The sequence below is a fragment of the Ilyonectria robusta genome (assembly GCF_021365365.1).
Source record: "Ilyonectria robusta strain PMI_751 chromosome Unknown BGZ61scaffold_51, whole genome shotgun sequence".
NCBI lineage: Eukaryota > Fungi > Ascomycota > Sordariomycetes > Hypocreales > Nectriaceae > Ilyonectria > Ilyonectria robusta.
In genome coordinates, this window is record NW_025764485.1 from 1 (window position 1) to 18,706 (window position 18,706).

At 57.2% G+C, this 18,706-nt stretch overlaps 6 protein-coding genes across 6 annotated transcripts; 2 read left to right on the forward strand and 4 right to left on the reverse strand.

Annotated features, from left to right (window-relative positions):
• Positions 1-2,835: 2,835 nt before the first annotated feature.
• Positions 2,836-4,189, reverse strand: BGZ61DRAFT_190033 (uncharacterized protein). Its single transcript, XM_046237790.1, has one exon. It carries the CDS (start codon positions 4,037-4,039, stop codon positions 3,068-3,070), a length of 972 nt encoding a protein of 323 aa, XP_046094816.1. The 5' UTR covers positions 4,040-4,189; the 3' UTR covers positions 2,836-3,067.
• Positions 4,190-5,170: 981 nt separating this feature from the next.
• BGZ61DRAFT_466670 (uncharacterized protein) lies at positions 5,171-5,738 on the forward strand. Its single transcript, XM_046247694.1, has one exon. The coding sequence runs from the start codon at positions 5,181-5,183 to the stop codon at positions 5,670-5,672; it is 492 nt and encodes a 163-aa protein (XP_046094817.1). The 5' UTR covers positions 5,171-5,180; the 3' UTR covers positions 5,673-5,738.
• A 101-nt stretch (positions 5,739-5,839) lies between these two features.
• On the reverse strand, positions 5,840-7,686 carry BGZ61DRAFT_570292 (uncharacterized protein; the record flags this gene model as incomplete). The annotated part of the gene is made up of 3 exons (XM_046256043.1): positions 5,840-6,360; positions 6,429-6,701; positions 6,795-7,686. Coding segments are annotated over 3 exons (1,302 nt in total), but the record flags the coding sequence as incomplete, so codon positions are not given.
• A 563-nt stretch (positions 7,687-8,249) lies between these two features.
• On the forward strand, positions 8,250-9,669 carry BGZ61DRAFT_540935 (uncharacterized protein; the record flags this gene model as incomplete). The annotated part of the gene is made up of 3 exons (XM_046254974.1): positions 8,250-8,716; positions 8,770-9,181; positions 9,418-9,669. 3 exons carry the CDS (start codon positions 8,250-8,252, stop codon positions 9,667-9,669), a joined length of 1,131 nt encoding a protein of 376 aa, XP_046094819.1.
• Positions 9,670-10,670: 1,001 nt separating this feature from the next.
• On the reverse strand, positions 10,671-15,366 carry BGZ61DRAFT_570312 (uncharacterized protein). The gene is made up of 2 exons (XM_046256044.1): positions 12,582-15,366; positions 10,671-12,479 (listed from the first exon to the last, which is right to left on the reverse strand). The coding sequence occupies exons 1-2, from the start codon at positions 15,321-15,323 to the stop codon at positions 10,788-10,790; spliced, it is 4,434 nt and encodes a 1,477-aa protein (XP_046094820.1). The 5' UTR covers positions 15,324-15,366; the 3' UTR covers positions 10,671-10,787.
• A 900-nt stretch (positions 15,367-16,266) lies between these two features.
• Positions 16,267-17,146, reverse strand: BGZ61DRAFT_466677 (transcriptional activator of glycolytic enzymes-domain-containing protein). The gene has a single exon (XM_046247695.1). The coding sequence runs from the start codon at positions 16,650-16,652 to the stop codon at positions 16,326-16,328; it is 327 nt and encodes a 108-aa protein (XP_046094821.1). The 5' UTR covers positions 16,653-17,146; the 3' UTR covers positions 16,267-16,325.
• Positions 17,147-18,706: the final 1,560 nt, after the last annotated feature.

The window sequence follows — 18,706 nt, forward strand, 5'->3', positions numbered from 1 at the left end:
CAGATTGATATGTGGGGGAAATAAGCGTGCCGGTTTCAACACCAGTGCGAGTGATAAAAGTCCTAATGGTCTCAACACCAGGACATCTTGGCATGGCAGCTTCTTATACTCAAATTGACAATCTTTCCCTCTTTGGTATTGCGACTGATTGATCTCTGCTAGTCTCAGTCCCCTGATCCTTGTCTCAATTATTCACCCTCACCCTATTGGCTAGGTCTCTTAGTTCCGCATTAAGCTCTTCAAATCGTACCACTCAAAATGGTGCCTTCCCCTCAAAGCCTGCTGCATACGTCTTATTGGCTACGCAAAATAAAGGTAACACACACACACGCCCTATTGGCCAAGTCTATTCATCCACCCACCCAGAGCCGACCACTTAAAACCGCGCCCTCTTCTCAACACGTGCAACCAACCCACTAGTAAAACAGGCTTTAGTTTTGCAAGCTTCGTACCGAAAGGCTACTCAGCGCAAGGGAGCCGCCAACTTGCCCACCACGCCCAGCTTCCAACTTCCAACTTCCCCCCGGCGGACGTGCGCCTTCCCCTGTGCCTTGAGGAATGCCTGAGAACGAAGGTCTATGCCCCGCCCCCCGGCCACCCCTCAAACTCTCGCTTCTGATTGGCTCCAAAAAATTGACCAGGATGTGTTTCAAAGTCCGTCATGATTGGTCGTCGGTGCCTTTTTTCTTCTCCCTCTCTTTTGTCCTAGGAAGCGCCTTTCCCAGCCGCCCGCCGCCGGCGCCCTGATCCCCCGTCTCTCATTCATCATCAACTCTTCAGAATCTCTCATCAAACCGGCGCAACGCCTCCTGAACCGTCCTGTCACTCAGTTTCTCCAGTCTCGCCTGCGCCGCAGTCATTTCTTCGGGGACCCTGTTGCCCACCAAGGTCTCTCTCCCGCACCTTGGACAGGAGCATGATGCCGTCCAGCGTCCGGCAACGCGACAGCTACACGTACAGGCTGTACGGGTCGCACTGCGAGGGGACGACGCGTCCGTCGACGTTTGTCGTCCGCGTCCCTCGCAGCTCCAGAGCTACGCGCTCGAACGTCCCGCCCTGCACTTTGTAGTCAGTGCACGCAAAAGCCGCCGCGCACGGCAGACCCTTTCGGCTGACATCGTTCTTTTGCTACGGCCGTTTCCGCTGGCATTGTATCTTAACGCTCATGGGCGTCAGGAGGATCGTGCCCTGCGGCATCCCGACGAAGTGAAAGTCTCTTGTCGTTTCCGACTCCAGGATTATCCCCGCGGGCGGCCCGAAGTGGATCGTCATGTCGGCCGAGATCCGATGGCCCGGGTACGCCTTGTCAGGAATGACCTCCACCGCCGTGTAACTGGCACCGTTGACCAGCTTCAGCCCCTGGTGGGTGTTGTGGTTCACTACGACCGGCATCCCCGGTACGAACATGAAGATGGCCGGCACCGGTATGGCACTGTCGTCGCCCTGGTTCAGAATCATGATGGCTTCTTCCTCAGTCGGCAGGCCGTCCTTCCATCTGTGCTGGGATATGAAGATTCGCATCATCGACCGCTGCTGGACCTGGAACGCCAAGGTTGCCTCCATGTTCAGATTCCACCGGTTCCTGTTCAGCGGCGTCACCACGGTGATGCCCGTCTCCCATGGGATCCGCCTATCCTCCCGGTAGCACCTCGAGTTGAGCAGGTCCAGATCGGTGCGGTCCTGCACGCCCAGTCGGATTCGCTTCAGCAGCCTCTGCAAGTCCGCATCTCCGGCGGCGCGCACTTGCTTGTTCAGCATGACGACCGTCGTGAATTTCTTCCACAGCGCGTGCGCCTTGTCGTGCTGGTGCCGTTGCTCGGCCTTGAACGAGTTGTCTACGTCCCACGAGACGGCCGTGCTGGGGAGGAGGATCGACCGGTCTTGGACCGGGCGGAATTGGTGGAAGTCTCCACAGAAGAGGACGATGGGGATCCCTCCGAAATCCTGCTGCGATCCGCGCAGTCGGCAGAGCTGCTCGTTCACGGCGTGCAGCGTTCGTGCTCCGAGCATGCTCACCTCGTCGATGACAAGCACATCTTTCTCCTGCCAGTCCATTCGAGACTGGCCGTGGATGAACCGCTCCGCCTGTTTCGGCAGCCGCACCCCGTCGAGATCTTTGGCCGTGTTCGCGCCCGCGCCTTGGTCTTTTGTGAACCCACAGGCGGAGTGGATCGTGATGCCGTTGATCCGAGCGGCGGCCGTCCCCGACGTCGCCGTGATCAGCAGACGATTCGAGACGCCCTTCTTGGTGAAAAGCTCGACGAGTGCCTGGATGATGCGCGACTTGCCAGTTCCACCCTCGCCGCCGACGAATTGGCAGAGCTGATCTACGTCGCCGTTGTCCCCGCGATGAATCATGTCCAGCTGGCGGCATATTATCAGGAAAGCGATCGCCTGTCTTTTGTTGAGCGTCAGTCGTGTTACTAGATCCTTGCCAGCTTCAAGGAAAGAGGTCGATGGGCCGAAGTGGACCTGCACACTTGGATCCGCGTCGCCTGCCATCTCCTCGGAGTCCGCCATCGTCATCTGGATGTCTTCTTCCCCAAAGCCGGTGAGCACGCCACGCGCCGCTGCACTGCGATCGGTCCCAAGGGCTGAGGCCATGTTTTGTATGCCCTAGATCATTTGCACCCTCTCCTTGGAAGCACATATTTGCTGCGACTTGATAGCTTTGACCTGATCCTGTGGTGGCACTCTGGCGCCGGAATATATCCGTCCTGGCATGTCAATCCGTTTCGGCCCCCCTTCGGGCGTCACGGTGGCCTGGAGCTCGGCCGTCGAGCACAACGCTGACTGTTGAAAGCGACAGAGCTGCTGCGTCATTGCCAGGAGCTCCGGCGACCCAGCCGTGACCTGGTTCGTGCCTGCTGCACCTCTCACGACGTCAATCAGACGCGTTGCGTTACCAATGCTGTCAGACTGGTACACCGATGCGGCTTCTTCACCAGTCTCGCCTTCTCCTTCCTCGCCGGCACGTGCGGCCGTGAAGTCAGCGTCGCCCGCTGAGGCTGCCCATTGCCTGGCGTCCCGCTTTGCGTCTTCGGCGCATCGCCGGAGCAGTTGTACATTACCGACGAGGCAGGAGATTCTCGGAGACAGCGCCGCCCGTGCCCGCGCCCATATGTCGTTGATGTCGTCTCGTACTTCGCCCAAGAATGTTTCCCACGGCACAAACAGGGCAAGATGCTGCACAGCTGCTCTTCAGCACGAGAGTTAGTCCCTTCAACCCCCTTCGGTTAGGTCGTTCGCCACACACATACCTACGATGGCACGACTCCTCTTCGTCGTCTTGTTCAAAATCTTTGGTCAAGTACCCGTCAAGGCAGACGACGGCATGCTTTCCTGGCCATCTTAGCACCTGCACCCAGTGTTTCCCAGGCGCCCAATTGCTCTCGAACGGCACCTCTCCCCAAGCACCGGAACTTCCGTCCTTGCCAACGCGTTGGAGCATGACGAGCGAAACATAATCATACAGGCACAGACCTCGCAGGACATCTCCACGATGGTGATAAGCCTCAGCGAAACTGATTCTTTGGCCTGCTTCTTCCACGACGATCGACTCGTCCACGGAAGTGTCCGCGACCGCTGTGCCGCTCTCTTGCCGGAGGTGTCGCCACCGTCGGAAGACGTGCCAGTAGAGCAGGGATACGTTCAGGTACGCCCAGGCGCTGCTGTTCGTGAACTCGCTCGGGTACCCTAGAAGATGGGCAACGACTTCGACTTGCGATAGAGGCTGCTCCGTGAATATACGGTTCGCCACTCTCATCAGAAACTGTCGCGTCTTGTTTTTTGTACCGTCTTCGTCGCCGACGGCGCCGCCTCCAGCATCCTCCCCAGCGGCCGGCTGGCCACCTGCTGAGACAACAGGCAACAGTTCTGCGGCCGCGGCGACGCGCTTCCACGTCGGGTCCTCTACTTTGGTTGCGTAGTTCGTGACGTAATAGACGAGGGCCATGGTTTTCCGCTGCGTCGCTATGAAGGAGATGTCGTGGTTGTGGCGAAGCCCCACGGCGATGGCCTTGTTCCACCGATTAACCATGGGGTGCGTCCTGCGAATCTGCAGGACGCCGTCTGGCGTGAATGCAGTTTTGTCGACCAATCTCCATGGCGCCTTGAACCGACAGAGATCGCCCTTCCGTCTCTTCTTGCCCAGGGAATACTTGACGCAGGTCGGACTGTGGGTATGAATCTGCGTTGCGCCGGCGCAGAAGTTGGCTTCCTCGTCAAACGCTGCCGAGAACTGCTCGGTGTTGTCCAGCAGGGAGGAAATATCGGACGTCACCGACCGCTCCGCTTGCACGACGCAGAACCCTTCCTGGTCAAGATCCTAGCTAGCATGTCAGCCTAGTCCCGTTTGCCCACCAGAAGTTCTGGATGGCCAACAGCACGCATTGAACATTACCTCGCAGAAAACACTATCGACGTATTGGACGATGCGCTCACGATACGCCGCCTGATCCTCCTCGTGGATGTCGGCAAGCATAGAACTCAAGTGCGCGTTTCCATGCAACCAGAGCAGCCCGTGGACGTGAAGCGCCCCTCGTTCGTTGGTTTCCACAGCGCCATAGTACTGGATGATACGCCCGAAAACTGACTCTTCTCCCACTTTCACGTAATGCTCGAAGAACAACGTCATCTCCCTGTGGAAAAATAGGGCCGAGCTCATAGGGTCCGAGATGGACAGCCGCATACGCTTGAATGACATGTCAAGGCTTCGCAAGAACTCCTCGGCTGCCCCAGGATCGCGAGTGCGGTACGCTGCCAGTCGGAGCTTCACTGGGTTCGTAATGTCGTTTGGGCTGATCGTGAACCATATGGCAGGCACGCCATAGCGAACGATGAGCGCCTGGATCTTATGCCGCATACTGAGACGGAGCTCCCTGGACATAGGCTGGCGGTAACCATACAGCGAAAGGCTCCTGAGAAGCTCTTTCACACCCTCATCGGTGGTCCTACCCGAGCTCTCCAGCTCCGCCCTAGCTGCCGCTAATCTGTCTGCAGTCAGCGACCGTACGATGCGCTCCACCTTGCGGAAGTTCTTCCTCGTCACGCTCAGCATGCTGACACGACGATTCCTCGACCGCACGCCGATGTTGAACACCAGAAATGCGAAAATGTGGTGCGTCGCGAATCGGCCGCCATGACGTCGCAGCACAATGTCAGCCCACGTCCGAAGGCTCATGTTTCGAGACGATACGAGGTCTCGCGCCGCTGCCTCTGCTCCAGGGATATCGGCGGGACCTCTTCCCGGCTCCAAGGTGGCTTCTCCGGCCAGCCGTGGGCCCCCAAAGCCGAAAGGTAGTAGCGTGGGGAACGTCTTCACGAAGAACGGGGCTTCAAACGAGTCGGCAAATTCATCCCCGCGACGAACATGGATGTACGGCTCAGAGCCATCGGCATACCCTCGCCGGCTGTCTCCCGACGATCTAACCCACGTTCTCGGGCCCATACGGCCGTCGTCATCATTTTCACCGACAGCGTCGCAGGCGAACCGCAATTTCTCGGCGTCCGCTACATCTGGCGGTCCGTCCAGTGCGAACATTCCAGACGAGGTGACCTCGTTGATCGGTTTTACCGTCTGGTCAGGCTCAGCGTCCCTTTCAGCCGGAGACTCGTATGCCTTGTTTTCCCCTGCTGTTCCAGTCTCGCATCTAGGCGAGTTTTCTCCTTGATTGAGCGCGGTGAGGATTTCCTCGATATCCACCGAACCCTCGTCGTCCATGGCGCGCTCCGTGGGCGGCACGACTTGCGCCGTTCGTGTCTTTTCCCACGCCGACGGCTCGTTCCGCTCCATGCGATCGTACACACACGCCGGCACCCCATGCGGCGGGGCTCCCCAACTCTCCATCTCTGCCGCGTCAATCTCGATCTCGGCATAGCGTGGATTGTTCTTCTTCAGCCAGACAAGGGCCCTCTCCACGACTCGCCGCCTCACCGATAGGAGGCTTGAAAGATCGCTCGGTCCCGGCTTCTCCGCGCCCTGCCACGAGACGTGGATCTCGTCCATGACTTGCAAAAGTGGATTGGGGAGCACTTTCGTGGCCAGCTCCTGCACGTTGTTTGGGAACACCGTGATATGGCCTTTGACATGCCTCGGGTACCTCAGACTCTGCCCCCGGCCACCCGGAATGCTGTACCTCGTGACAATCCATAACACGAATTCAGCGCGATGAGCTTCTCCTCGACCAGTGTGAGGCCCTTGAGCTCGTCGGGAAACATGTGCTCACAGCCAAGCCGGCCGTGAAGTTGGGCCGCTGGCGACAGGCCACCCCGCCTCAGGCAACGCATACACTCCGCACAGCCTAAGATAGGTTCTCCCACAGGAAAGCAACTTCGACATTGAAATGGCGAGCCGTCCCCCTTTTCGACGCGGCTCGACATCCATCGGTCCCACGTCACCTCTCTCAACTCTTTTTTCGTGCGCTTACGGTAGCACAGCATGCAGGTCCGTATCGGCAAGGTGCTCACATCGTGGAACGCCTGGTAAAAATCTCGCACGGTCGACACCGTTCTATCGTACGGTACTGGCGTACACCACGTCTGCTCGTTGGACAAGCTCTCCTTCATGGCAAAGTCCTCCTCCAAGAAGCGCAACACGCTCATCAAGTCTTCGGCCTGCAATTCCCGTCTCCTTTGCCTTCGGATTCCAGCTCGAATTTGTTTCCTCGGAGGCTCATCTCGGCTTGGCAGCAGATCCTGTCCTCCCAGCACAACATCCGCCGACTCCGGCGTGGCAGCGTCCACATCCACCCCTACACCCCCATCTTGCGCCGAACCTCCTGTGTTAGAGGCACCGCTAGTGTCTGGTCTTGCTTTCAGCGGCCGCCGACCCCCTCGCCGACGTCTCTTGGGCAAACCCCGTGCAATTGCTGATGCTAGCTCGCTTCGTCTAATGTCTTCAGATACTGGTTGCTTGGGCTGGATAAGCCGGACCGTGGGTGCCTCATTCCGACGAAAAAGCGCGGGATCGCCAACCGACGCCATACCACGCCGCTCATCATCTCCATCCCGCCTCTCCATGGGCAAAAAGTGTCGATGAAAGAGGAGAGGATCAGAATCCGCGGCCTCCGGTCCGCCCCGTTCTCTGGGCAAAAAGGGCCTTTGAAGCTGACTCGGTGGCTGATGTTGCGCGGAACCTCCACTTTTGACCGTATGATGAGACTTCCGTGCTCCGCTTGACCGCAAACCGCCTCGCAGAGGTCTCTTGGGTAACGACCTTGCAATTGCTTCCGCATGCTGTCTCCATACGGTCTCTTCAACCACGGGTTGTTTGGATAGAATCGGCCGGAACTTTGATGCTGCGCTTGCCGGTGACTCGTATGTTGACAAACGTCCGAATCTCCCGTGTCGTGCGGTGTGCTCCGCTTCCGCAGCCGCTACCACATCTACGCCGCTCCCTACCGTGTCATCTCCCTGTCCTCTCTCCGACACACTTGCATCATTCCCATCGACTCCATTCCCTGCTGACCGTAAACAGGCTCCCGCGCGAGCAACTATTTCATTTGGCTTGGCCACAGGACTATTCATCTTACTGCTGCCTTCTCGACATCGATGACCCCAGGCTGACGGTAGGTCACAAGGCTTCCACGTCGGACTCTCTTTAGTTGCACGATTTCGCTTCTGGATGATGATGATTATGCTCCTTAATACGGCATTGGTTCCTGCAGTATCCGAGCGGTCCGCTAATAGTCCCCTTAATCACCTACAACCCTTCCTGTATGCCTACAACCCAGACTCTTGCTCAACTGCCGATGTTGCCCTTTGCCGCGCGCCGCAACTCCCATCCTGCAAGTCGGTGACACACTCAAGCTGAAACCGTTGCTACCCCGATATCAGCTGATTCCATGTCGGCACTTCGCCTTCATTCACCTGCTTCACAGAAAAAGACACTACTTCATTCGCTACACTCACATCTCACTTCTGACATTGGACATACATCACTTTCGATGACGTCTCTGGCGCCAGATCGGCCTTGCTCATCATCCAAACCCCGCATTCTTCATCTACTTGAAACGTGAAGCTTCCCCGGACCGTCGTCTGGGCTCTGATCTACCAAACCCCGCACCCCAGACGCTACAGCTCCCGAGAACTACCCCTGCATCCATATCCATATAGAGACCAAGCCATCATCACCTCGCTCACTTCCTATTCTGCTCTTCCCTACCGCAGCATCTACACCATCCTATTGCCTCCAGCGTTCGTCTCGGGTATCCCTGGCTCGTTTTTGGCAGCCACTGCTCCAGTGTATCATGTCTCCTCCCGCTCCCTTCCCCACTGGCCCCTCGAACCCTCACAAACCTCTTGAGAGCCAGACAAACGCGGGCAGTGATATGTCCATGATGGTTTTCATCCAGCCAGACTGCCCGTCCAGGTTTGCCTATCAGGACCAGCATCGCATCAAGGGACTCAACGCAGAGGCATTGGCGAGGGTCTTCCTACCTGCCCCGTCCTGGATTTTGACTCCCGAGTATGCGCAACTTCGGTCAGACCCCGACAACCCCTCCAGCTGCATCTTCTTCAGCCTCAACCTTTCCATCTACAATCAACCAGTCGTTGCATCAGAATGGACCGAGCAATGGTTCTTCATGAACGGTCGTGTTCACCCATACGCCTTGACCTGGGAGGTTGAACAGCGAGATGGCCTAGAGTCGGATACTGGCGCCATCACACAATACACCATTCCGGCTCTCATCATCCGTGATCAGGGCTACCAGCCGTAAGCATGCTGCATACAACTGACCTTGTCATTCCCCCCTGATCGAGTCAAAGCATTGTCCCCCGAAACTTTGCCTCCGTAGACCACTTCCCCGCTGTCCCTCCCGTTGTCTCGTTCACCGGCCCTGTTGTCAGTTCCGGCCGCACACTGCTACGAAAGGAGTCTATTCCAGGACTCGACAGCGTCCAGTTGAAGTGCTGTGGCTTCGTTCAACTTTCTACGTTCATTGCCCCTGGAAACCCTGACAAGACTCCCTTCAAAGGCTTCCATCCATTCCAGGTCTTTGTCATCTTCCCCATCCATGCCAATCCTTGGGTAACCCTGTGCAAGAAAATGGTCGAGAGACAGGGCACCCAGTTCCAGGCTAACGCGCTTTTCACTTGCACGGGCAAAGTTGTCGGCCTGCTCGACCACAACATCATGGCGCACCCGCCCGGCTTTGACCGAGACTACGTTTTCATCGTCGTACCAGATACGACAGGGCCACGTCCAAATCGGCCTCCGCAGCCCTATCTCTCTCTACCCCACCGAAACAACCGTCCTCCGGCCCTATGGCCTTTGGGGATGCGAAAGCTATGTTTTCCTCGCCACCAAAACCAACAGTTCACCAATCTCCTCCTATCCCGTCCACTCCTCCCGCGTCTGCTTTCCTCGAACCGAGTACACCACCGGCCAAGCGACCAAACTCTGACTGCAACCAGACCCCTACGAAGAAACGACGCCTATCCCCGGCCTCTTCTAGCACCATCCCCTCTTCTCAAAGCAACGAGCCTATCAGATCCCTCGCGGTTTCGGCTTCCTCACAAGATGAACTTGATGTATCGGAGGCGGATGTTGCCACTACCTATCGTCCAGATCCACCCGCATCCGATTCAATCACAGCGTTCTCGTCAGACTCGCCCCGGCCGCATCGCAACCGTCATCCCCCAAAGAAATATCAGGAATTTGAATAGGAATCCATTCAAAGAGTCCCCCCATTGTAGTCACAAATAGTCACTTCGTACAGCAACAAATTGACTGAGATATCTGTTGTCTATCTACCAGTGCCCACCATCAATATCCCCTAAAGTACGTAAATGCTCCTCGCTCACATAGCCCATCCTTGGACATGCAGATCTTCTTGTGAATCTTCCACTTTGCCCTTTGATACTCCCTCCCAAAATAGCCCCCGCCCCGGAATCGCCCGCAACTCGGTGCGTTCTGTCCTTTCCCACACCTACCTTACAGAGGTGAGCTGGTCATTTGGTCATGATGGATACATGATTCTGCAGACGCAAGGTTGCGTCTCCGTTGCACGACATTTTCAATCTTGCATTGTGTTTCATGACCCCTCTCTTCCTACACCAGCATACCCTTGAAAGGACCCCATCTCCCGGAGATACATGTGACCAACATCACCCAATCCAAAGCCAATACTTGCACTTGACGTTTACGTCTCCATCCAACACATCTCAGCTGACTTTGAAACTGCCATAGCCAACCTCGTTCCTCAAGGCTCTTTGCGCAAGCCGCGACCGGCTTGCCTCTCCTGTCATACCGTATTGGTTCATGAGTTCTGACCGGGATACTGTCGCCTTAAAGCCTGGATGGCATTGGCTATTTCGACCAAGGGTCGGTTCGCATTCAACAGGGGCGCCGAGGAGATTACATAAACATCATCGCGGTGCACGGTCTCCATTCTCACTTTTGACGCCGATTTGCGACTTTAATTGAGCATAAAGTGCGCACCAATATTTGCAAACAAAAATGAATTGGTGAGTTGGATTAAGTACAGTTTTATCTATTGCGCAATACTATTTTTGCTACTATTATTGTTGTGGTTGACCGTTGGTGCGCTGAAATGTCCATTTGGAACCACGCTTGAAATTTCACTGTCACACGCGACACGACGACAACCCACCCCTCATTTTCTGAGCTGATTTCTGCTATTTAATCAAGTTGTATTAAAATCGCTCTAGCTTTTCTATCTCTCCAATCTAAGAGTTTATACCGGTTGCCGGTATATATATGGCTTTATACGGCTGCTTTTAATAACCCAAATGAAGCAACTGTCTATTTTTGACGGCATATTTCACCCAAGCTCGGCTAATAAAAGCGCTGCTACACAGTTTGCCTGTGCACACCTGCTCCCTCCTAGCGATGTAGTCTTCCCCAGCCACAGCATATACTCCTGACAAGTCTTGAATGTTCGGTTAAAGTGCTTCGAAAACCACTTAGTCCGGCCGGGACGACTGAAAGCCCCAAAACAGAGCGGCATGACCATATCCGGGAACCGACATGTGCTATCTCCGTCATATTCCGGGTCCGCCGCCCGGCAAATCTCCTGTGGCTGATAGCACATCCAGCAGACAGCATATCGGTCCATCCACTCCTTGTCCTGACTTTGGCAGTCTCGAAGCGCCTTTTGCTTCGCCCGAATCCAATCATGGCGCCGCGCGCACGCTGTGGCTGCATGCTCAAACGATCTCCGCTCCACCCGACAATAAAGACAACAGCCCATCATTGTCTCAAGATCCCTCTCGTATCGGCTCAGTACCTCATTGGAAACTCGGGCCTGACGAAGAACCTCACTGGGCCCGGTGAAAACCATCTCACCGGCCATGGAGCTCTGCTCAACTTCGCTCTCGCTTGCCTCTCCCGCCTGGGGCTGCGGTATATGGAACTCAAGATGGGATGGCCGCCGTTCGGTATGATGGTTAGGACAGACGCCGCAAAGCTCATCGCCCTCCATGCACCACCTCCAGTCCGACCGCACATCGAGGAATTGACTCATAATGCCGCGCGAACACTGCTGCTGCGTGAGGTATAGCTGCATGGCCTCCTGGTCTGCGCCCAGCTGCCGGTCCAGCTGCGGTCTCCAGGTCGCACTAAGTAAGACGATAGATTCTGCTACTTTGCCATCCCGACCGGCCCTGCCTGATTCCTGTGAGAAATCCGTCATCAGGCTCGGGGCGCCAACATGGATGACCCACCGTACGTGCGGATGGTCGAAGCCGGGGCCCAGCGCAGATGTGGCTACAACAGCAGGCGGGTCCGTAGCACTGAGCCACTGCTCGATGACCGCCCCCTTCTCCTCCTCCGTACCAGAGTCAGCCGTGTACGACGGGCACCCCAGCAGGTCGGCAAGCTCCGCCACGAGCTCTTTCGTCTGACAGTACAAGATGATCTTATCCCTTTCGCTCTCGAAGAGGTCCTTCCGGGTCCAGCAAGTTTGGACAAGACGAGCCGCCCTCTGACATAAGGTGCCCAAGCCTCGCTCACGCCGTACGATGTACCGGATGTTCGGACGATTCGTTGACTCCCTGACTATACGCGGCCGAACAAGCTTGTTATGCTCGATAAAGAGCTCTTGGTAGTCTGGCGGGAGCGTCGCCGTCAGCCAGACCGTCTGCGTCTGAACCCTTCGTACGAACCCGCCCAGCTGCGACATGCACCACCGATAGTCGTTCGCCGTGATAGTCAGGTGGCACTCGTCAATCACGATCCGGTCCAACCGCTGTCGGTCCGCAAGTCTGTTGGCATACTCCAGGAAACTTTCCGTGCAGGCGGCCTCGGCCGACATGATGACCAGCGGCGCCGACTTGAACGAGCCTGGCGACCACACGTAGTATTTCAGCTCAACCTTGCCGAGGCGAACGAGCATATTACCGCGAAGGGCCACTGTAGGTAATATCAATATGGTCGTCGCAGCACCCTCGAGCGCAGCACCAACCATCACTATTAGTGTCTTACCGGACCCGGTCGCAAGGACGACGATGACCTGCTCGGCCGGCCGTGGGCCCAACGTCGCCAGCATGCCATCACGCTGACCAGGTCGACGTAGCTGCAGATCTGGGTCGTTATACAGCCCGCGAGCCACCGCGACGAGGCCGTCCTCCCTCGCCGTAGGCCTTGTGCGAAACCGCGCCTTCTTGCAAGCATTGAGCAACCCCTGCGCCTGCGTCTCTGATACCGTCTGTGGCCGCTTCCCCTGGAGAAGTTGATCGACCCGGAACAGGGTGCGCCAGCTCTGCGATGCCCGGTAGGCACGATGGAGCAGCGTGCTTATTGTCAGCGTCGTGCTGCCAGCATAGGCATGGTTGAACGTGCGGTAGCTGTGGTTGCTCATTCCGGCCAGGTCCGCGAGGGCCGCCTCATCCTCAACTTCCTCAGCGGCCGCAATCTCCTCCAGGTCGAAGTTGGCCCGCTCCTTGGCGCTGAACTTCTCCTTAGTGATGGAAGCAGCAGCCTGGCGCCACCACGCCACCTGGAACTGCGGCACCTCGGCGCGTGCGCAGGCCTTGCGAAGGCAGGATGAGACCGTCGTGTCCCTCCAGACCTCGCCGTCCAGGCTCGACCACAGGTACGGCGACAGCAGGGCGCCGGGCTTGCTCTGGCGAAGGAAGACCTGGCGCAGCGGCTGCACCAGAGCCACATATGTCAAGAGCAGATCTCCGATGGCGCGGGGCAAGAAGCGGATGTTCTCCGTCTCGGCACCAACCTGTTCCTGGCTCTTGTGATACCGCACGTACACCATGACCATCTTCTCCCATATCAATATGCATCGACGACGACCTGTGTTGGTGTAGGTGACGGAAAGCAGCTCCGGCGCCCGCAATGGAGGAGCCGGTGGAACATGGATGAGCGTCACCATCCGCTTCAAGAACTCTTGCACGTGCGCCTCGTAGCAGGCTATTGCTTTCGGACATAGGCGCAGCCTGCCACCTTGATCGGTCCGCACGTAGACCCCTCGCAGCTCAGCCCTCTCCTCGATGTGGCGGAGTAGAGCATGCTGCGTACCACTCAGGATCTCGGCGTTCCTTTCGTCCGTCAGCCACGAGCCGCCGTAGTCGTCGAGGTCGAGGTCATCATGTAGTCTCCACGCTTCGATTGGTGTAATATCATTCGCACCGAATAACAGCTCACCATACAGAAGCGAATGCGCCTGGCGAAACTCCGACACGACCAGCTGTGACACCTGTTCCATGTGCAGCTTGGTTCCCTTGTAGTCGATCGTCTGGCCGTCGAGAGACCAGCGAGCCTGATTCTTAGTGAAAGCGGTTCTAGAGGCAGCGAAAAGGTAGAGCCGCCACTGCAGGATATGACCGAATGGCGTCTCTGCCATCTGCTGGAAGTACCTTTTGCACATCTTCTCCAGCAGTTCTGGTATCCCGTCCTCGTCGTCCTGCTTGTGGAAGCACACGAAGTCGAACAGGATGAGCTGAGCAGTCCAGGTGAGTGCGGATAAGTTGCTATTGAAGTTCCCTGGCTCGTGCCAGACGCCCTGCTTGAGCCGTTCACCATCCTTCGCCTCCTGCCGTTTCAAGACCTTCTTCCGGCTGAGCATGGCGCAGAAGCTTAGTACGGTGGACCGGAACGGCCTGCTCCCGACCGTCTGGCAGATCAGGGCTACGTAGAAGTTGCGAACGGCATGCTTCAGCTCAGCGTCGCGCTCGTCGTCGTCTTCCCCTTCCTCTCTGTTGGCTGGCTTTTCCTTCGCCCTCTCGTCTTGCTCTCGCAGGGCGTCGATGATGCCTTGCATAGCCCGCTCCTGCTGAGGTGTTGGTTCGATGACGTCCCGCGGCAACACTTGGTCCTCATTCTCCCTCGTGAAGTGGCCGTCCTCGTAGAACACGACCCGGTAATAGTAAACGAGAAGTTGCTTCATCCTCCGGAAGTACGAGGTCAGCGAGGATTCGTTCTTAAAACTGCGGAACCCGCCGGGCTTGCCGTTGCTCGAGCCGCCGGCATCACGAAACTCGTTCAACCTCTTGGCCCGCTGCTGTGTCATCTTCCTATCGAGTGACTTGTTGCTGCAGAGTCTATACGCGTCCCTGAAGGTGGCCTCAGCCGCGATAAGGATGCGAATGAGGTCCGAGTCGTCCTCCCCTTCACCGCCACCGTCCCCGTCCAGGAGCTTCTTCGGAGGCAGCGAGTACGACGACTGGATCTCGGCATCCCGGAGCTCCCGCATGTGGGTAGGGAACCCGGTATGGACGAGCCACGGGACTCGGTCTGCTCGTGACTCCTCGGCGTCCTGCACGACCCCGGCCTTCTCATCCAGGTCGCGTGATGCCTGGTCAATATCTGCCTTTAACCTATTAAACAGATTCCCCTCCTCCTGTGACAACAGCGGCGTGAGTAATCCAAGCACTGCCGCCTCCCCTCTCGACGCTGACGATGACGACGGATCCTCGACGATGAAGTAATCGATGCGCCCTTTTGCCGTGAAATACGTCTGGAGCCTGCAGCCTCGCCAGAGGGGGACGGCCTCCCTGTGCTGCGAGGCCTTCATACCATGTGCTGGCATGTGCTGGTGCATCTTGGCGAGCCTCCGTGTGCAGTAGTTGCAGCCATCGCGCGTGCAGCAGTAGCCGGTAAAGACGGCGAGACCCTCGATCGGCCGGCAGGGTCTCGTCCTATCTGGCCTCCACTGCCGGAGCTCGTCTACTGGGCGCAGGTCGTAACTCAACAAGAGCTCAATGGTCGTCCTTAGCTCGTCGCCCCTCATTCGGTGCGGCTCGGCCCGCAGGTGGCTCCTCCAACTTGCCGCCTTGGGGACCAGACATGTCCCGCACGGCTGGCAGACGATAACCCGATGGTCAGGGTCATAGAGAAAGACGCACATGTGGCAGATACAGGATCGTCACAGTCTGATGGGTATCACTGAATCGATGGACCAATTAAGCTTAGTGATGCCGAGACTCTCCCTGAAATGAATACGTGGTCTAATTTTATCTCGCCTCGCCACTCAATCAAGGGCCGGACTATTACAGAAAATCCAACTCACCCAGTAAATACGCCTTAATACTTTACAGGCTCGACTTCAAAGTACTGAATCCTACCCTTAGCAGATGAGAACGTCTGGATATAACACGCCTGAAATTTTTCCAATTGCAACGCCCTCATTGGTGTGATACCCATGTTATGGATAGGCATGTGCTCTCTGATCTTTTTCGATGATACTGTAAAGTATGAGGATCCAGAACTCTCAGGACAGACGTTACATCGGAAACCACTGTGGGTGGGTAGGCCAGAAATCCGAGGCACTTTCTCGCGTGGAACCTCAAGTTGATCGAACGGGCGAAGGTTGTATGAACTGAAGCGGTCTATTAAGGCTTTGCAGGCTACCCCAGTGATACGATGAATGCCGTTTAGATGAGAGTAAGATGACTTTGGGCCGGGCTGAATGATTGAACCGCATGTGACGCATATCAAGACCTGGTACTGGGCATTGTAAAGAAATCCGTCCGGATGGTCGTGTCCAATATCAATAGGATATCCACGGCGGCCTTTTGGTGGCTGATTCAGCGGCTTAGCGCCACAACGCCGCCAAATCACGTCCGTGCCCTCAGCGACTTCGAATATTACCCCCTCTCCACGGTCGCCCGGCCTGACCGGCGTAACGCAATTCCTACGTAATCGAGGGTCTCTATCTTTGCGCAATGATCGGGAACCTGCTTGGAGCTATCGAGCAGGGCCCCCCGATCCCGGATCCGTCAGGCAGCCCGGAGGGCCGCGAACTGCTTGCCTAGCCCGAGGCGGCCTATTCACAGCCCACGAGAGGAAGATAGAGATTGTAGATTATGAATTACTTATAAACCCTATAGATACTGCCGACCTCTTTTTTTTACTTCTTTTTCTTCTGCATAGTTAGCCGGGTCTTTCTATTAGCTCGGAGGAACTTGCAGAGCTGGTCAATTGAGTAGCCCATCTGCTGCTGCTGCAGGCTTATAGCATACATCGCAGCCTCCTCGCTTATACGCTGAGCCTGCGCCATACGGCGAATCTCCTTGATGACCTCGAGCCGTAGGGAGTACCACTGCACCTCGCTCTGCCGGCCAGCCCGCCACCGGCTTCCCCAGCGGCTATCGAGAGTAGCAATAGCTTGCTGGCCTCGTAGCCCGACCGTCCACTCTCTCCATAAGTCCCTGACTGTCTTAACCTCCCGGCACATACGATGCTGTGGCGGTCTTTCTAGCCCTGGGGTCACTGAGCGGCTGTTGCTGCTATTGCTTGAGTAATCTGTTGTATACTGGCTCTGGGCCTCTTTAGCAGCAGCGGCGGCGGCGGCGGCGGTAAGTGCTGGTGCTGGCGGCAGTACTGGTGCTGGTTGTAGCTGCAGGAGACCAGGGGTGGCGGCTGTCTTGAGCTGGAAGGTGAGGCCAGTTGAGAAGAGCGACTGGAGCTGCGAGGCCTGCTCCCTGACGCCCTGAAGCTCGGCTCGTAGGTCGGCTCTCAGATCCGCCCTAAGGTCGGCCCGTAGGCTGGTGATCCTCGTGTCGTTGCGGGTATCGACGGACTGGAGGTAGTCTGCAAGAGCTGGGACGGCCTGGGCTAGCAGGGCTAGCTGGCTCGGCCTCTCGCCCTCTTCTTGCACGAGGGCTGATACCTCTTGTGCGAACTGCGAGTAGGCCTCGTGCTGAAAGACCGGGTGGTTCCAAACCGGGCTATCTGGGAACTGCTTGATCAGGAAGACCGAGTCTTGCAGGATGACCTCACGGAGGTATGAGAGTAGGCTCGTAAGCCCCATGGCTGCAAGGTCGTTAATCTGATCGGGGGCAGGGCCGAACCGGCCCTTCCAACGGTCGAGGTCTGGCCAGATCAGAGAGAGGAGGGTCTCCGGCGGCATAATGGCAGCACGGCGTATCTCGAAGCACCCCTTCTGTGGCAGATGCCCGGCCATCGTACGCATGAACTTGCGAGGCAGGGAGTTCAGGTAGCAGCCGATCATCTGCTCCTGGTTCCAGCGGCCTGCCCGGCGGATCTGGTCCTCGCTGATCCCCTTCAGCTCGGCCGTCTTGGCCCCCGAGCTCCGGCCAACGTGCGTCTTCTTCCTCGAGGCGATGCCGGCATATGTAAATGCCTTAACGACCCAGTCTCGCTGCGAGTTATATGAGAGGGCTGCTGTATGGTCATACCCGCTCCCGCTCCCTCTAATCAGCCGCGTATCATACCATGCAGACCTCCGGCTAAGGTCTGGAAACGGCTCGTCGGCAGCTATATCCCACCGATAGAGGAGGTAGAAGGCAAGGCCGCTCAGCATGCAGATAATCGGATTCTTATTCCGGAGGGCTCCGGCTGTCTCAAGACGGCCATGCTGGTTCTGCTTTCCCGCCCTTGTTGTAAAGATTAGGGGCATGCAGCGGGTCGGGCCCTCCCCCTCGAACTCGAAGGTAAAGAGGTCCGAGATCTCAACTGCGCGGCGGTCGCCGCCCCGGGTCAGCATGTAGTGCCCGAGCAGCAGATCCACGAGAGTCCGCAGGTGGCACTCAGCAGCAGTGCTGCTATGCGCCCAGAGCTCGTAGCAGACACGTTCGAATTCCTGCTCCGTATACCCATCGAGGAGGGTATCACGGCCTTTATCGGCGTAGCTGGCCTTATCCTGCTGTGCATCCCGGCGCTGGAGGGACTTGAGGTACTCCCGAACGTTATCCTCCCGGGGCGAAGGGTGGGTATTCATCCCGAGCGCTTTCTGCGCACGATACAAGTCGGTGATAGCAGTCGTATAGCTGCGGACTGATCGCCAGGCAAGCCGTGTAGCCTCCTGTAGAGTATCCTCAGCCGCCTTGTAGCTCTTGGCCCTGAGCGGCCGGTCCGCAACCTCCTCAACAAGAAAGAGGAGGAGCTTGTCTTCTGTGACGGTATCTGCATCCTGATACTGCTTGCGCTCGCAGAAGTCCCTGAACTCCTTCTGCTTCGGCTCATACGCAGCCAGCGTATTTCTCGGCCTCGCGTCCTGGATCATCGAGAGGATATGCTGTGCGTTAGCACGTAGCTCAGCGTTATTGCGCGCGTTAAGCCCGACGCGACCGTGGTGCCTGGTGCCGGCTGCAGCGGCTCCGGCGGCAGCCCCGGTCGCAGTAGTCATTGCAGTGCTGGTCCTGACGGTTATCGAGTCAGCTACAGCCGCTGCCTTCTTCCTCCCAGCCCGTTTTCTCGTCGTCATAGTCGGATATCAATTAAAGAGGCGGCAGCTGATGCAATCCGTCGCATACGAGGTCTTCAGAG

What these genes read in the sequence shown, in the direction of transcription:
- BGZ61DRAFT_190033 (XM_046237790.1), bottom strand. Translation starts at nt 4,039, where the DNA reads ATGGTTAATCGGTGGAACAAGGCCATCGCCGTGGGGCTTCGCCACAAC.
- BGZ61DRAFT_466670 (XM_046247694.1), top strand. Translation starts at nt 5,181, where the DNA reads ATGTTTCGAGACGATACGAGGTCTCGCGCCGCTGCCTCTGCTCCAGGG.
- BGZ61DRAFT_570312 (XM_046256044.1), bottom strand. Translation starts at nt 15,323, where the DNA reads ATGTGCGTCTTTCTCTATGACCCTGACCATCGGGTTATCGTCTGCCAG. An exon ending in CGGCGAGGGAGGACGGCCTC is followed by an intron (nt 12,480 to 12,581) that starts GTCGCGGTGGCT and finishes CGGCCGGCCGAG; the next exon opens with CAGGTCATCGTCGTCCTTGC.
- BGZ61DRAFT_466677 (XM_046247695.1), bottom strand. Translation starts at nt 16,652, where the DNA reads ATGTGCCGGGAGGTTAAGACAGTCAGGGACTTATGGAGAGAGTGGACG.